Genomic DNA, 16,458 nt, shown 5'->3' with positions numbered 1-16,458 from the left:
GGATTGCTTGAGGCGGTCAGCAGGCAGATGTGAAAAGATGGAGCCAGTGCAGTGGGGTGCACGGGTTCAGATGGCAGGGTCTAGTGATGTAAACGCAGGCGTTTTCACGTGTTAATGGGTTGAATGGGGGTCTCTTGTTCCCTCAACTCTCATCAAGTCTGATAGGTTTCAGTGATGCAATGGCATTGCAGTTGGCGCAGGGAGTTGTGCATGAAGGGGTTAATGTCAGTTCTCCAGATGGGGGTGCTGGAGCTACAGGTGTGTTTCAAGGGAGAGCAAGCTGGCTGGGCCTGGTTTCATCTATGTGAGATGTTGATCATGTTCTGTTCAATAAAGCTGTGACTGATTTATCCCCCAAAAGGTCATGGTGCTGTGTTTTATTGGGATTAGGGGAGAGCACCGGATTGAGAAAGTCGGGTACGTTTTGATGCATCTGCACCATATTTAGTGCACAGTTGTCTGAAATGTAGAGACAGATTCTTAAGACCACTGCACATTTACAGAATCAGGGAGGGGTCCCACTTTTAATGTGTCAGATAAAGATGTTCATGCAAACCTCTCCCCAACACCTCCTTTTGCCACTCCCTAAATTGCATGATGACTCTTTTTTTTTTTTTTAACAGGGTGAGGTTAGGGTGGGGGGGGGGGGTCTTTTTTGAGCTGAACCATGCTATTCTCATCTCTAGATCCAGAGTTACTTACCAGTGAAGTTACCGATCTTAAATCTCCATCTAAGGGGAAGAGAACGGCTGCCAAATTTCAGCCCAATAGGAAGCCGCCACATCATTCGTTGTGTCTTCCTATTAGATGGCCATTTAAATCATTTAAAAAACTGAGGTCATTACTAGTAACTTCACTGGTAAGATCCCAGAAGGTGCAGAACTGAAAAAGGCATGGATCAACTTTGGAGGACCCAATGGTTTCAATCCAGTAAAAAATAAAAAATATGTCTAAACACATTGATGCGAAGTGACAACTTAGAAAGGACCTCATGTGTATCAATTGTGCGCCAAAATTGCCTTGGTCTAGAGACATTTGTTCAGAATTCACCTTCACTTTATTATGCATTTAAGCCATTTCCTGACCATCTAGAAGCATACAGCATGTCTCACATAAACAAAGGCTCGCACAACTGCTGAAGTGCATGTAAAGCCTGGATCATTTTTAGCTGCCACTGTACATTACATTAAGTTTGTGCATCGACGTTCCATGAATATCTTCCGTCTCTGCACATCATACACGGAAAGTGTGATCATCATTACAAGGGACAAGGTTAGCATCTCTCATTAGCCATGTGGCTGAGCGCATTCACCCATAGGGAATCTACGGTTGTAAAATGAGGAACTCTGGTTGGCTGGGCCAGTCCCTGGTAATCTTAAAACAGGAAGTCGCTCGAGTCTCAATGAAGATAACTTTCCAAGGTCACATGTAGGTGAAGGATCCCCTGAGCTGAGGTTATTTGTTGATGCTTTTCCACGACTTACAGCTTCCACCTACCCGAATTACTAGGACTCTGGTCGTAACTTCATTTCTGATACCTTGTATGAGTAGTAATGCCCTTTTCCATACAACCAATTAATGCCATTGGCGTAGCTACTGTGTGTGCCGTTCAGATACTGCCCGTTGAGGTTGGAAACATGACACTCTTTATACCACCAGGCACCTTTGTAGTCTTGTGCACAGCTGCTTGTTGCGGATGTATCATGGTCCCGGTCTTTGGTTGAAAACTTTGCATTATTGTGGTAGGAGAAGGAGTCACCTTAATGAGACAGGATTATAAAATATATTTAATGGAATAACCAAGCAAAATGGTTAACCCCTCAACCTCATCAACTATGACCAGATCTGCAAAAGGTCTGAAGTTCTGCTCTCAGTAGAAGTTTGGATGTCCTACAGTATGACATTAGCAATAATAAAGAACAATTCTTGCACATGGAAGTTACAAATCCTGCCCTGAAAAACATTTTTTGAGTGACTGATGCACAAGGAGATATTGCTATGTTTCTAAGGTCACAAGGAGCTGATACTACAATTTAAATCAGATGTACTCATTTCCAGGACGGTTACATTACCGCTGAGTTACTACTTTTCCTTGCTGGGCTCAATCCTTGTATAGATGGGTTACCAGGTAGTAATAGCAATCAGTAAACTGCACAGTTAAATAGCAAAACGTTAAATGGTCATCAAATGCATAAAATAGTCAAATAGATCTGATATTGATATAGATCAAATAGATGTGTACAAGTACGGGCTAAGCACCCATAGCAACACAGATATCTAGTATATAGAACGTTCATTGCTAAAGATACTACTTTACTTCACACATTAATTCCATCAAAGTACAAATATTTTGAGGTCATAAGATGACATATTGATTCAATGTTCAATCTAGGTGAGCATGGACCTTCAAAAAGTGAGATTGAGGACCATATTTATGAAATAGTGCTACTTCATGACACCTTTCATGGTGGACGACGTATTACCACCCAATTCAAGTGAATAGGCCATACATGGCCATATTTACCAGGTGTCGTTACTCAATAAAACACCTTTTGTGCCAGAATAAACTTTACTACAACATTCCTTGAATGGCCCAAAAAGGGCCATTTGTACGAAGACGGTCGAAAAGGTGTTATATGGAGAACACTGTTTATTAAGTTCAGCAGCCCATAGTATTCAACAGTGCACCTGCAGACCTGACGGAGCTGTTGACTATAATCGCAGTCTTGGCATGCCCCAGTGCTGGTGAAGAGGCTGAAATCACTTAATAGGATAACTGCGTACTTACTATGCACTGTGATCATTCTGCAAATAGAATTAGCCGTACTTATTCTAAATATACAGAACGGAGTGAGACGGGATTTCATTGTTAAAATAGTTTACCCATAATCTGTCCGATTCTTTGGTCCAAGCTAGGCCATGATTTTGAGGAAAAGAAGACATTCTTTCTATAGTCTAACTGCATTCTTACAGTCTCGGACTGAGACATCTAGGGCCCACCGGGGAATTTGACTGAAACCTTACCACCCCCCGCCCCCCTTCAACTCCTCCAGTTTGTGGGTGCTAACGCTGCTCCCCTTTCTCCTCTGTGTCTGGGACACGGCTGCTCTAACCTCGAGAGATCGCGGGAAGTGAGTCGGTACGCCTGCCTGTTTCAGTCCGACCCTGCATTCCTTTGCTCGTGCCTAAAATCCGGTGTGTCTGCGATTATCCAAAAATGGGGTTGAAAACCATTGCTTCAGAGAACACTATAGAGGAGTGTGAAGTTCTATTTTCCCTCCCTTTTGTGTTTTGTTAAGAATTTATGTAACATCGGTTTTCATCCGGATAAACCCAACACCGGTAGGTAGCTGCGTTTGCAATGTCAAATGATGGCGATAGAGGGACAGAAATGACATACCGTGTTAATACACTTTACCTAATGTCTGTATTACCAACACTCCCTGAGTTTCAATGATGGGTGAAAACGTCTTTCGCAAGCAACTTTTTGCTTAAAGAGTTATAGATACACGGAACAGCCCTTCAGCAGAGGTGGTGTGGCTAAAGCAATCAAAGAATGTAATTCTGCTTGGGATGTGTAAAAGGCATCTCATTGGAGATAAGATACTACATTGATAATGTGATTGGTCTTTCCAGTTTCTCAATCACCCTTATTCTGCAATAATTCCTATGTTTAGATTTCCAAAATCTGCAAGACTGCAAGTGTCATTTCTGTTGTATTTTAATTAGAAGGTTCCTCTCTTATGGCGGTGTAAATGGGACTAGAAATATGACAGGTAGAGTTGTACACAATGTATCGGTGATCTGTGATGAAAACAAAGTGATAAAATAGAAAGATTAGCGAAGACATGGAAACAAATCTATCCACTGGGAAATAGCAGATCCAAAGAGCATGTCTGACACCAAGTGGCCATCACAAGAACTGCAGGTGTTTGTACAATGCCAAAGTGTGAGCCCATAATAACTCAACATCTTCTGCCATGATAAGGTTCTGATGCTGGAAGACACCTTGTAGCCCATTGACTTGAATAGGCCATGGCCCCTGGTGTGTGTTTGCTGCTGAAAAGATGTGGAATGCATCCTAGTGAGAGGATTCACACATGGATGTTGCACTCCAAGAAGTGCATTGCCACGGTATTTACTGGGCGACACCCTCCACCCAGAGTTACAAAACAGATTGTAGGGGAGCAGCACCCATTACCTGGATACTCCGATACCGGCGGCTATAACCACAACTCACTATGCACCTGTGGATAACCGAGGGGCCAGGATCACATGTGTTTGCAAGGCGCTGCCCCTGTTGCAGGGAATGGGTTACACGTACGGATTTAGTGGTCGGATGCCCGTCTGAGTTAATATGCAATGAATTCTTTAGTGTTAAACTTTTGCTTTTTTTCATCTATTTACTCTTTCAGTAGCCACTCATCTCCATCAGGCCTGATTTTAAAATGACCTGGTCAAGCACTCATAAATACCAACACACACAGTCCCCTCTAGCTCAGAAACACACAGTATATATATTTGTGTCCAATGCAGTGCTACTAGGAATGTGACCTCATGTATATAACAAAAGACAAGACGTCCCAATGCTGCATCCAATGTGACAAGTTATATAGTTAAATACATATCTGTTTGCCTTTTCATAAGTGAGGGTTGTTTAGTTCAATTCTTTGGCCAAAGCATACTGTAAATAGCAGGTCCTGTGATGCAGCTGTGAATGACCAGTCTATCAAGACGTTTTCCTCCATCAGAGAGGTAAAGAGAACGTTTGCAGGTAATGTTAGGACTTGCAGGTAAGGGGGCATCTTGGTGCAGTTTGCAAGCTTGTAGCACTTTGGTCAAAGAATTTTATCAATATAATGTGTCATATTGTAGCACTGGGGCTTCTTGACTTTTGTTACTCGTAATACCAGCCAGAGTCCGAACCGGGGTGTTTTGATCAGTCGTCTGACGGCAAAACTCTGGCCCTGTTACCCAAACCATGCAGTTCTGCTCCATGAAAAAAAAAAACACGTGTTTGCTCCCAGCTGAGTCCTCTTCCTGCAGATAGGACCAGTATCACAAAGAAATGGTGGCAGAAGATGCGGTTGATACGGTACTAAAGAGGCTCAGCAATGACTTGCGTGGGGGGCACAGTGTGAGATAAAGGCTGATCATGCTTTACTTTAAATGGGTTTTGTTTTACATGTAAATGTGCTGCAGCTTTACACGCTACTTTTCCAACTGGGAGCCTCCGTCACACATGCAACTCTATAAAGGTCGTTCTTGCTCCATCCTAGTTCCCTGTTTCATTAGAGACGTGTGAACCTGGCAAACTCTGCGGTTTTTCTCAAACTTTCGAAAAAATTACACCCAGGTGTGTTCACTGATCTGTTGTAGAGGGGAAAGTTTTTTTTTTGAGAGAGATTTTTCACCAAGTTTACAGGACTGTAATTCTGTGTTGGATGCTGCATGATTCTGCAAAATGTCACGACCCTGCTAGATCTTGACCCTGAAACAGGGATTTTGGAGAGCCGGGAGAAACAGAGACATAAGCTACGGTAATTTGAATATTCAAATTTTATATTGGTATATTTCCCATGTATCTCAGAGGTGTTCAGATGCATCTCTTGAGCTGTTGTATAGAGGAGTATTTGGCAGGTGTACGAGTACGCTACTAAAATACGTTTCTCTCTATATTTCAAGGTATATTTTTCCCTGGCAAAATGCAAACATTTTGTTTCAAATGTTGCTTCAATTGATCAATCTCGACTAAGTTCTATCGAACATTTAATGCGAATTTTCAAAAGTTTAAGCAAAAAAGAGGCAAATTGGGGATACAATAGTTAGCCCCTATTCTGTTCTTGTTTTTTTTTTTTATAGCAAGCAATACAGCACCAATGTGCACACGCTTTCAAGGCGCATACAAACTGTAGTTCATAGTTTTAAAAATGATTAATAATTCTGTATGAAGACTTTGGCCAGCCCTCGCCTCATTATCCCTCAAATGCATAACATCCTACCAGCTTTACCCCCTGTTAACACAATGCACCCACTGATTCTGTTGAGTGACACATTACCTGTATTTCCTCCAGTGAAGCTTCCTAAACTCAGCGTGTAGTTCTCCGACTCTCCTGCCATTCGGAAGCTGCTGTACGCGGCATAAGTTTGATTGTTGTCGAAGTCTGTCAAGTCAATGCGGAGCTGGAAAGTACCTGTAAGGACCGAACGAAGGAAGAAAAATCAAGTAATCCTTGTCACCGGCTCTCAGTGGTGGAAATATAAGAATATAAAGGGCTACGGGGTTGTAGCTAGTTTAGATTTTGCAACTAGAGATGTTTGAGGCTTTTACACAACTTCACAAAACGGACGCATATTAGACACAGAAACACCACTTGACTATGATAGCGTTGTTCATTATGGTGCAATAGTGCTGATTGGACAGCACCTCATGGAAATTCCTGATGAAAGGTTCATATGGGCCCTGAAACGTTGTCTTTCCACTGTTCTTGGCTGTGACATTAATTGGAGAATTGGATTATGAACTTGAGTAGAGCTCGTCTTTGTATCTCTGTCCTAGAGGAGACCGGCACGCTGAAGAAATTGTCTGTCCAATAAGGTGCAACATTGCTGACTGGACACTACCTCATGGAAATTCAAGTCATGCCCCCTACCCCATGGCAAAAATTACGTACAGTGATATGGCAGAGGACACGTTATAAAATAAAAGGGGAATCAAAACGAAAACCTATACTTTACCAAGTGAAGCCTTGTTATCAGATGTTTGGGTTTCCCCAAGCTGAATCGAATGTCCAAGTTTCACACCTGAATATCTATGTCCATTTTCTCTTTCTAGTCGTTTGCCCCCACAATAAATACATTTGCCCGTCCTGCTTGTACAGGTGCTCCCAAACAATCCAACAGTGATTTACTTTCATTAAGTAGTAGAATGTAACTTATTTGTGTTTTTTAATCATTTTCAGCATGCTGACCAAAAAACTAACTTCCTCACTGCCAAGAGCAAAGAAGTTCACCTTGTACAGGTTAACCCCTTGGTTGCTACACGGCATCATTTGTATATCTATACAGAAGAAATCTAACATCTTTATGGCTGCATTCAGACACTTCCCCAACTGCATTCCAGCTGACACTTTCACAAAACAGAAGCTTGTGGGGATTACATAGTTACATAGTAACATAGTAGTTACATAGTAGATGAGGTTGAAAAAAGACGTACGTCCATCAAGTTCAACCTATGCTAAATTTAGACAACAGATACTTTATTCCATATCTATACTTACTTATTGAGTGCTGAGCTGTTATCAGTCTAGCGCTGCTAGTTGGACATTTCTGTGTTTTTGTGTGAATTTGCCTTTCTACAAACCTCATCCCCACTTAGCAACACAGATTGGATTTGCAATAAAATGACAGCCCTCCGGTACATAACACCTTGACATTTGTAATGGCGGTGCCGTGGTGAGATATGGGTAACAGCTTTTCAAATGAAGATCCAGAACGCATAACCTGAAACTCCATGGAGTTCAAGGTTCCTTAAGGAATTATCGGAAGTAGAATCCCATGGGAGAAGAATAAGCGGGGAACGGCTTCAAGGCAAAAAATGGAGGCCACGTTGCTCACAAAATGTATTAAAAATATTTATTGGGCTATTTGCAACAAGATGAAATCATGTTTCAAATAGCCCAATAACATTTTTTTATATATTTTTTGAGCGATCCAGCCTCTATTTTTTGTATTTAAGCCGCGCACCGCTTATTCTTCCCACCGTGGGATTCCACTTACAGTATTTGACTGCAAGCTTGGGGCACGCTACGTCCGGACACCAAACACCATGGTTATGAGTAAATTGGATGCGATTACACAATTTATATTTTATTCTCTATTCTTAAAAGATATTGCTCGAGTCTAACTCCAGGAGGTGTTATCTTTGTTGTGAGGGGGTCTACATCTGCCATTTTTGGTGGCCTTTTATAGACATCACCTCTTGGTGCAATTATTAAGGTTCACCACCGATCTGGGAGTATTATTGACTTTTCATATGCATAACCATTCATGCTTATATTTATAAATGTTATAACAATATAACTAAGACAGTAACCCACCCACCCAGTCATTAACCCAACATTCACACCCCCACCCAACAATTATTAGGTATTCACATCCCGGGCAACGCCGGGTCTCTCAGCTAGTGTCCTATATAAGTGAAGACACCTGGATATCGTCTGTGAACCCTAGAGCCTTAGAACACTGGTATTGGAACTTTTGGTTCTTTTTTTCTAGTTAAGGAATGATACCTACATGATGTTGGATTTCAGCAGGAATTTCAGAGTTGCCCTAACATGGATGGACAGGGTAATAAGGGATTTCTTAGAAAACATTCCAGTGTGTCTGCAAACATTACCTTGTAAAAATGTTTCTCTCAAATCGAAAAACCGCTGCTAAGATTTGGCAGTGACGTCCGTAATAAGAATGAAAAAGGAAGGGCGCAAGAAGGCATTACAAACCCTTCCAATAGAGCTTGAAAGCAGATTTGAGTGGATTAGTACAAACGGCAACTTTTACCTGTGGACGTGAGGAGGTGAATGTTCTCGTTCCCCAGCCAGAACTCGCTCACTTGATTGCCAAACCCTCTCTTGTAGGAATTCCAGTCCCGGAAAAAATCCACCGAACCGTCCAAGCGTCTCTGAAACACCTGAGAGCAAAGGGTTATCTTAACCCTGTGTTTCCCAACTCCAGTCCTCGGGGAACCCCAACAGGTCAGGTCTTAAGGATATCCCTGCTCCAGCACAGGTGGGTAAATCAGCGGCTCAGTCATTTTGACTGAGCCACCTGTGCTGGAGCAGGGATATCCTTAAGACCTGGCCTGTTGGGGTTCCCTGAGGACTGGAGTTGGGAAACACTGGCTTAACCTGTTACAACTTCCCAGTTGTCTTTGATGCTTTTGTTTTGAGGTCAGCTGGCATGTTATCAGTTTGGTACTGTCCCATTCCATGTGGTTGAGTAATACAGATACATTGTGGGTTTGTAGTTTTGATATTTCGAAATCCTTGCTCACATTTATCCTGGGCAACAGGGCACGGGGTGCAAATATAGAGCCGCAGCTGATTTCTTGGATAATGAGGTATAGTACAAACGTTATTATTGCATTTAATTAGCTTTGGGGATACCATGTTAACTCCGGAAACAAAACATCATGTTTGTAAGCCCTGATTTAACTGAGCTGTGTGGATCTAGGCCACAGATCTCTCTGACCTTTATACTTTACCTTTCCTCAATCACAGCTCTCACCCTGATAGAATGACGCTGCCACAGTGACCATCACTCATACATTTCCTCCTGTTAACCAACGTGTAGTATCTTCACAGGCAACTCATCCCTTTACCCAATGTGTATTACCCATAAAGTCACACGTTTTCCTCCGCTGATGCCCAATGTGCAGCACCCCATCACACATTAATTTCTGATGCCTAATCATCCCATTACAATACACAGTATCATCACAGACAGATCTTTCTATGCTACCCTCACTGTAGCATCCTCACTGTGTGACATACACTAATGTCCTTGAAAGGGCGTTATTTATAATTCAGGAACACCATCCATGGAAAAGGATGCAGAATACATATTTTAGGAAGCGCTCATCTCAGAGCAGGAATAATTTACAACCCGTTTCCCAAGTTCCAACTTACGATCCATCCTCCTCCGTCAGTTTCCATGTCGCACAGCACTGTGAAAGGCGCCATACCACCGGGACATATCGTGTACCAGCCGTTCAGAGAGGCTTCCTGGTCCAGCAGCTCCTTACAGTTCTTTGCAGCTGGGGATGAAAGCGTGCAGTTAATGATACATTAACTTTGTTCTGTTAAAGTCAATGAAACCTGATGCCATGTTACCTACGGCTTAGTCGGTGTTTCACCATATTGAATTGGGAAGGGGGCAAGTATCGTACTTCATATTGACTAAGCGGTGCTGGTCCACAAAACCCCTTTCAGAGGCAGAAGCCACATTATAGCCAATGGAAAAGCACTGCTAAGTAAATAGTGATCTTTATACTGTATCTACACCTGATTATATACTGTAACACTGTAGGTGAATATAACTCTTGCATCAAACCACAGCTGGAGAACTAGAGATATTGGAACCTGCAGAGATTCGATTTGCAGCAGTTTTAAGCAAACTTTCTAAAAGTTCACTGAACCAGTGGAAACTGGTCTAGAACTTTATGGTACCAAACGTTCTAGTGAAACAGTCCAAATTGCGTTCAAAATGTGGCAAAACAGCAGGTCTGGGACTTGATACTCAATTCATTTCTTGAAAATCTGTCACGGTCGCAATTTATTTCCAGCTGGAAAAAGTCACGTTTTGGACGTTGGCGACCTGGGGGCGAAGGTTTGGCACATCTCTAGTGGGGAGACACTCCAGAGAACAGAAATGACTTACTTCCCTGTGCCTGCACACACGGGTCTCCTTTGTCTCCTGTAAAGGGATAAGATAAAGTCTGATATTGTAAATCGGAAGGTAGAAATGGATGTCTCGGAGGATTCAGTCCGTGCTTTTTTTAAAAATTGGTTATTTCTTGTCACACAGTTACCAGTATATGTAAAGGTGTACAAGGTTTTGCAGGCACTATGAATCTTTGTCTCCAGAACTTACAATCTAATGTTCAGAGCCTGACAAAGTACAAGATCACTCTTCTCTTATATGACTTATTAGGAAGCTGCAGACGCAGGCGAATTGATAAACTGACCATTTTCTGGAGATTTAAGTGACAGAAGCCTTTACACCGGATTTTCCCGCTGTCCACTTTCTCCTAGATCAGCGAGTTTCTAGAACTTTGGACCCAGCTCTGGTGCTTTATAAAAAATACTACATACAGTACTACTATATAATACTATATTTCACTAGCTTTTTGTTTTTAACAGTTTTTTTTGTCTAGGATTATATCATATGTTAATCACCATTTGTTTCTTTTGTGGACATTTATATTTGGGACTTTATTCTATATGTTTTCCTTTTTACGATTCTAATACGCTTTATTAAGACTATATAGTCTCCGCTCTGTTTGAAATATGTATCGTTGCAACGCATATTAATTATATAACTAACATACATTATTATCAGCGCATTCACAGTGGTTGTGTTTTATTGCTACGTGTTCTTATTTTGCCCTCCGAGACTGACGCACCGCACATGCTGTACTGGCTAACACCTCAACCTCTGCATAATTACACTGCCTTGTTGTTGCAACTTGGTAGTTTGTTGAATGGAGATCAGACATGAGCTTTAAACAACGACCTTGCTGTGTGGCAGTAGGGGAGTCTTTAAAATATATATATTTTTTTACCTTTTAGTCCTTTCGTTCCTGTTTCTCCTTTTTCTCCTATGGGAATAAAAAGGAAAAGAGAAAGTATCTAACACCATACTTGAGTCCCTTCTGTGATCTGTTGTATTTTGCAGTATGGGAGATCCATGTGTCTGTTACTACAGCATGTAATGCTGCATTACCAAGGACAGAGTGTATGTGGGTTATTCCTTAAAGCTGCAGTTCAAGCTCCCGTTAAAAATCCCCCCCCCTCCCCAATCAATATGTGCATCAATACAATCTGCACACTGACAAGTGATTAGCTAAGTTGCAGATTGATCCGTTCTCTCGTAATCGATCGCTTTGCTCAGGGTTATTAAATTCAGTTATTGCTGCAAAACAGTACCCACGATGCAAAGTTCTGTGTGGAAGACCATGTGACCAGGCAGTTACTAGATACCATTGGTGCACTGCTAGAGAGAGGGCAGGGCTCAAGAGACAGAGCCTGTCTCAGAAGAGGAAGGGGGTGTGACTTTGTAAATGGTTTCTATAGAAACAAAAATGCTTGTTACATTAGAAACATTAAATATGCCTTTAATATATATTTATTTTTAATGCTACAAGTATTTTCTCATAGTGCAGAACTGATTTATTTAAAATAAAATAAAAAAACGTTGGATATTGCTTGAACTGCAGCTTTAAAGTGCAGATCAGACACCACCGCAAAACACTTACATTAACATGACCTGGAGGTCCCAATTGACCCTTTAGCAGTTTAATGAATAGCCCCTATAAGTCATTAATTGATGCTTTCTCTGTTGTGGTCGCAGGCGCAGGCGCAGGCGCAGGCCTATGGGGCTATACAGTATGTTTCATTTGATTGGTTTCGTGTCGGTTCTCGTGTAATTTTTCATTAGCAGATTCGTTGGATCAGAGCTTTATAACAATACTCTGCATCACTGCACATTGCATCACTTTTTGTTTTCAATGAAGTTGTTTTCAATGAAGTACAGTGGGCTGACATGAAGTGATAATTTAAGTAATGTCACATATGCTTTTAGATGGACTTGGAAACATTTATATCGGCTTTGGACTGTAAGACCCCCATAAGAGACCACATTAAGCGAGAGACTGAGTAATGTGATGAGACTGTGCAATCATGAACCAGCAAGGTTTGTGTTTTAATGTATGTATATCTTAATTTATATAGCGCCATTAATGTACATAGCGCTTCACAGCAGTAACACACGTGGCGTAATATTAATAATAAATAACACATACTGGGAAGAAGTGCTTCAGACATAAAAGTAACATTAAGGAAAATGCGTTCCTGCCCCAAAGAGCTTACAATCTAAGTGGTGCGTAGGAAGAACGTACAGAGACAGTAGGAAAGTGTTCTGGTAATTGTGTCTGCGAGGGGCCAAGGTTTATATACGAGATGTATAGCATCAGCCTCGGAGGTACTCATATGCTTCGTTAAGGCGGTGGATTTTAAGGTGGGTCTTAAAGGTGGAGAGAGAAGGTGCTAGTACTGAGGGGAAGGGCATTCCAGAGGTGTGGGGCAGTCAGTGAGAAAGGTTTAAGGTGGGAGAGGGTTTCAGGCATTTTATGCAGATTGGGGTTAGTTTGAAGAAGATAAGCAAACACAATACAAAAGACACAGTATAAAGTAGATAGTGTGGGACCTGCTGAGATGGGTTACCGTGAGGCGGATGCAGGACTGAAATGTTTCGGCACTCCTATTGGATGTGCGTTGGGACTTCTTTGCTTATCATAGTGTCCTTGGTCACTTTCCCAGTGGCTCTCCGATTGACACAAACAAATATATAATAGTGTGCGGCGGGGTCTTGACCTGGCTGAGATAGTGTATACTGTACTATGAGAAACGTCTGTGTGTCAGACTCGCTTTCCTTCAATAGGCCAAACCTCTGGGCTATTGCTAAACAGCTACAACACATGTAAAGGGGGGTTTTATTTTCTGGGATTGCTGATATACTCTGCGCCCCGTTGGTTGGATGGCTGCTTAACTGTGCGGTGTGTAGTATGGATTGTGCTGTATTGTTTAAGTTTACCTTTCATTCCTGGGGGTCCCATCTTTCCAGGAATCCCGGGTAACCCCTTTTCTCCTGAAAACACCAGGCAGAAAGCAGGTTAAAGAGTCGCATTTTAATTTTAACCCTTTGCAACGCGTTGCTTACCTGGCAGTGGAAGGGTTAGGTTTGCAACACGAACAGCAAATACATATATCACGTGTGAGCACATGCACATCTCAGACAGGTCTGCCACCCTGCGTTTCCCCATCATCTCCTAGCATACAGTGCTTCCACTGCAGATAGGGATTCTGGGTAATCACATGCAAATGAGCACACTGTCACCTGTTGCTTCAAATTCATTTTAATGTGGACACAACACAAACAGCAATTGCCACCTTAATTTCATGCCAAGTTAACTTGCTAGACATTGTTTAGCTTCACAAAACTGAAACCATTTTAGTGACAAAATACCAGCTGACTGCATGAAAAAGCCATGTTAAAGATACAGTACATTCAGCATGTAAAATAGTTTGCAACCAGTCATTGCAGTACTCTGCTGTATGGGCGTGTGTGCACAACGTAAACCTAGTAAGTGTTACCTTTAGTTCCTGCAGGTCCTGGCTGACCCAGTTGTCCTGGTGCTCCGGGAATCCCAGGACATCCTCGCAGAATGGCCAGCTTGTCTGAATCCCCGACCCCAATGACCTTCACGTCTGTGGTAAGAAGCGGGAAACGTTTAAACTGGGAACTTGTGAAAAAAACGCCCCATTAAACCAATGCACACCCCACCCTAGTGGGGAGAGACCATTGAAATATTAGATATGACCCTTCCAGTGACTTGACCAATATATTATATTCCACACTCTGCCAGGTAATGTACGGTAGCGTTTATCGAGTCTTTGCATCCCAAAACAATGTAATACAGGAACAAAGAAAGATCCTTTATAACAATAGATCAACTGAGGCTACTTAACCTAACAATACAGACAGGGGATGGTAACTATAACCTACCAAATTTGCATCAGATACTGAAACACAATGAGAAATATATGGCCCATTCACTTTGTCCCTTACACCTACATGTGACCAGGCAGCATAGAGATTCTGGTCCACGGCCATGAATTCAGAATCTCCCATTAATTCTCTCTCATCTTCCACTGAATCAGAAATAATTAGATTAGAGAATGTGCTGAGAATGTTCTTTATGAAGTAATCGATTGCAGTTGGTTTTCAAATGTTTTTTCCTGATTTATTTTTATACTTTTTTTTTTCCCCCAATGTCCGGGATCTTCAGTTATCGAACACTCAGACCACTCGTGGAGGGTTATTAAACTGTTTAACAGTTGATACAGCTGTTATTGGACTGTGTCACAAATGTATCTATAGCAACAATAGAATTTGAGGAACAAGTCGGTAGTCGCTTTGCCTGATTTCTTTTACACTTTTGGGGGGGGGGGAGGGGGGGCTAATCAAAATGGGCAGGAAAATGCTAAAATAGCAAAATAAAGCATTACAAATGCTTAAAATAAGTATCAAGTCATAAAATCAATCCGGAAAGTAAAATAATATAACTCAAATACATAAAATAATTGAAGAAGTTACTGTATGGTGGGAAACACCTGAAGAGGGGCACATGACCGAGTGTCCTGGTTTTGGTTCTAAAAAAAATAAGTTTGGGTTTTGTCTTTGGACTGTGAGATTCTGGTGTGTTCTGATATTACACACCTGGTTATGCCTATCTCTGCTGGTATGTATTGCGAGTCACTAGGATGCAGGTCTGTGTCATACGCACCTGGGCAGGTGTCCTCGGCATAGCAGAGTATTGCAGTCATCCAAAGGAGCAGACGCAGGAAATTCTGAGCATGTCCTCCCATGGCTGGTCCAAGTGTCACTTGTAGACACTTTACTGGAACCTGTGGCTTTTTTAAATTATATCTGTCATGCTTCCTAAAATCTTCAGTCTCTTAGTTTTGTTTCACAATATTTATGTCCTAACTTACTTGACAAATGTTCTGGTGTTTAGCAATCTATATTACACCATCAGAAACGGTCCATTTGCTGGCAGCTCTCTTAACCCTATGGGTTTCGGCAATGCATTGCCATATACTGTAGTGCTATGTAGCAGGAGTGAACTCAGCATGAAATAACATCATGGACTAGGGAAGCTTCCTTCACCATCCAATTCCAGGGAATGAGGGGAGAGAGGGATCAATATTCTTCCTCTGAAAAGGAAATGTTGCTATGAGTTATTTTCTCTAGATACAGAACATATTATTAAGTATGTGCATTTATGGAGGAGAGGGCAGTGTAAAAACCCCTTGGTGTGTATGCTAAGTTCTAGTAGCCATGTTAACGTTGGAGAAGTGTGTATTTGTCAAGTTGTGATATATTTTCATTGACCAACATCAGAGTTATTGGTACATGAAATCCTAGTGTACAAAACCTTAGAACCTTTTAGCTCTAATCGTATCCTTGTCTCCTTACAATACATTGAATGGGGAACACAAAGGGAAGCAAACGTATAAAGAGCACCTAAAGGCGATAAATAAGAGTGGAAATAAACTCTACATCTTCAAGGTCAGTGGTAAAAGATTCTCCATCTATTATCCGTATCAGAATGTTAGGTGTCAGAGGTAGGTCATAGGGCAGGTATCAGGCTGTAAACCTCAGTGTATCAACACAAAGAACCGTTAAGCTTTGTGCTTAGTAAAGAAGGACTTTTTTTGGCAGGTTTGGATCTACCTCGATCGGTCGGTTCCTTAGGTCCGTTGATCAATCTCAAAAACGGCGATTTGCCTTTTCCGTTTGAATTTTTTTTGTCATTGATAACCCAATCCGTGGATCCTGCCACCCCCTGGTGGATTTTAAGAACCCAATCCATAGTTTAAGCGTTCGCACGAAGATTGGATTCTTAACATCCTCCAGCGTATTGGGGAATCCGTGTATTGGATTAGAACAATCCACCAGCGGGTCATATCCAATGGCGGCTCTTGATGAATCCGCATGGATTGAAACTGGGGGCAATCTGCCGACGGATTTTAAATGGCGGAACGGATTTTGGATGGAAAGCTCGGGAAATTCCGTGAAACGGATTTTGACCGTTTCACCCGTCTCCAGTTCTAAGCA

The 16,458-nt window shown here is 41.8% G+C and overlaps 1 protein-coding gene across 3 annotated transcripts; it reads right to left on the bottom strand.

Annotated features, from left to right (window-relative positions):
* Positions 1–1,034: 1,034 nt before the first annotated feature.
* LOC142472184 (ficolin-1-B-like) lies at positions 1,035–15,284 on the bottom strand. Of its 3 annotated transcripts, none has more exons than XM_075579050.1 (9): positions 15,125–15,284; positions 13,932–14,045; positions 13,372–13,425; positions 11,342–11,377; positions 10,438–10,473; positions 9,687–9,814; positions 8,560–8,689; positions 6,060–6,194; positions 1,035–1,759 (listed from the first exon to the last, which is right to left on the bottom strand). In XM_075579050.1, exons 1-9 carry the CDS (start codon positions 15,204–15,206, stop codon positions 1,506–1,508), a joined length of 969 nt encoding a protein of 322 aa, XP_075435165.1. In that variant the 5' UTR covers positions 15,207–15,284; the 3' UTR covers positions 1,035–1,505. The 3 variants fall into 3 exon arrangements, with proteins under 3 accessions (XP_075435165.1, XP_075435166.1, XP_075435167.1); XM_075579052.1 differs by lacking the exon at positions 1,035–1,759 and adding an exon at positions 3,704–3,804; XM_075579051.1 differs by lacking the exon at positions 10,438–10,473.
* Positions 15,285–16,458: the final 1,174 nt, after the last annotated feature.

Source organism: Ascaphus truei, chromosome 21 (assembly GCF_040206685.1).
Source record: "Ascaphus truei isolate aAscTru1 chromosome 21, aAscTru1.hap1, whole genome shotgun sequence".
NCBI classification, from domain to species: domain Eukaryota; kingdom Metazoa; phylum Chordata; class Amphibia; order Anura; family Ascaphidae; genus Ascaphus; species Ascaphus truei.
This window is presented reverse-complemented; position numbering and strand designations above follow the sequence as displayed.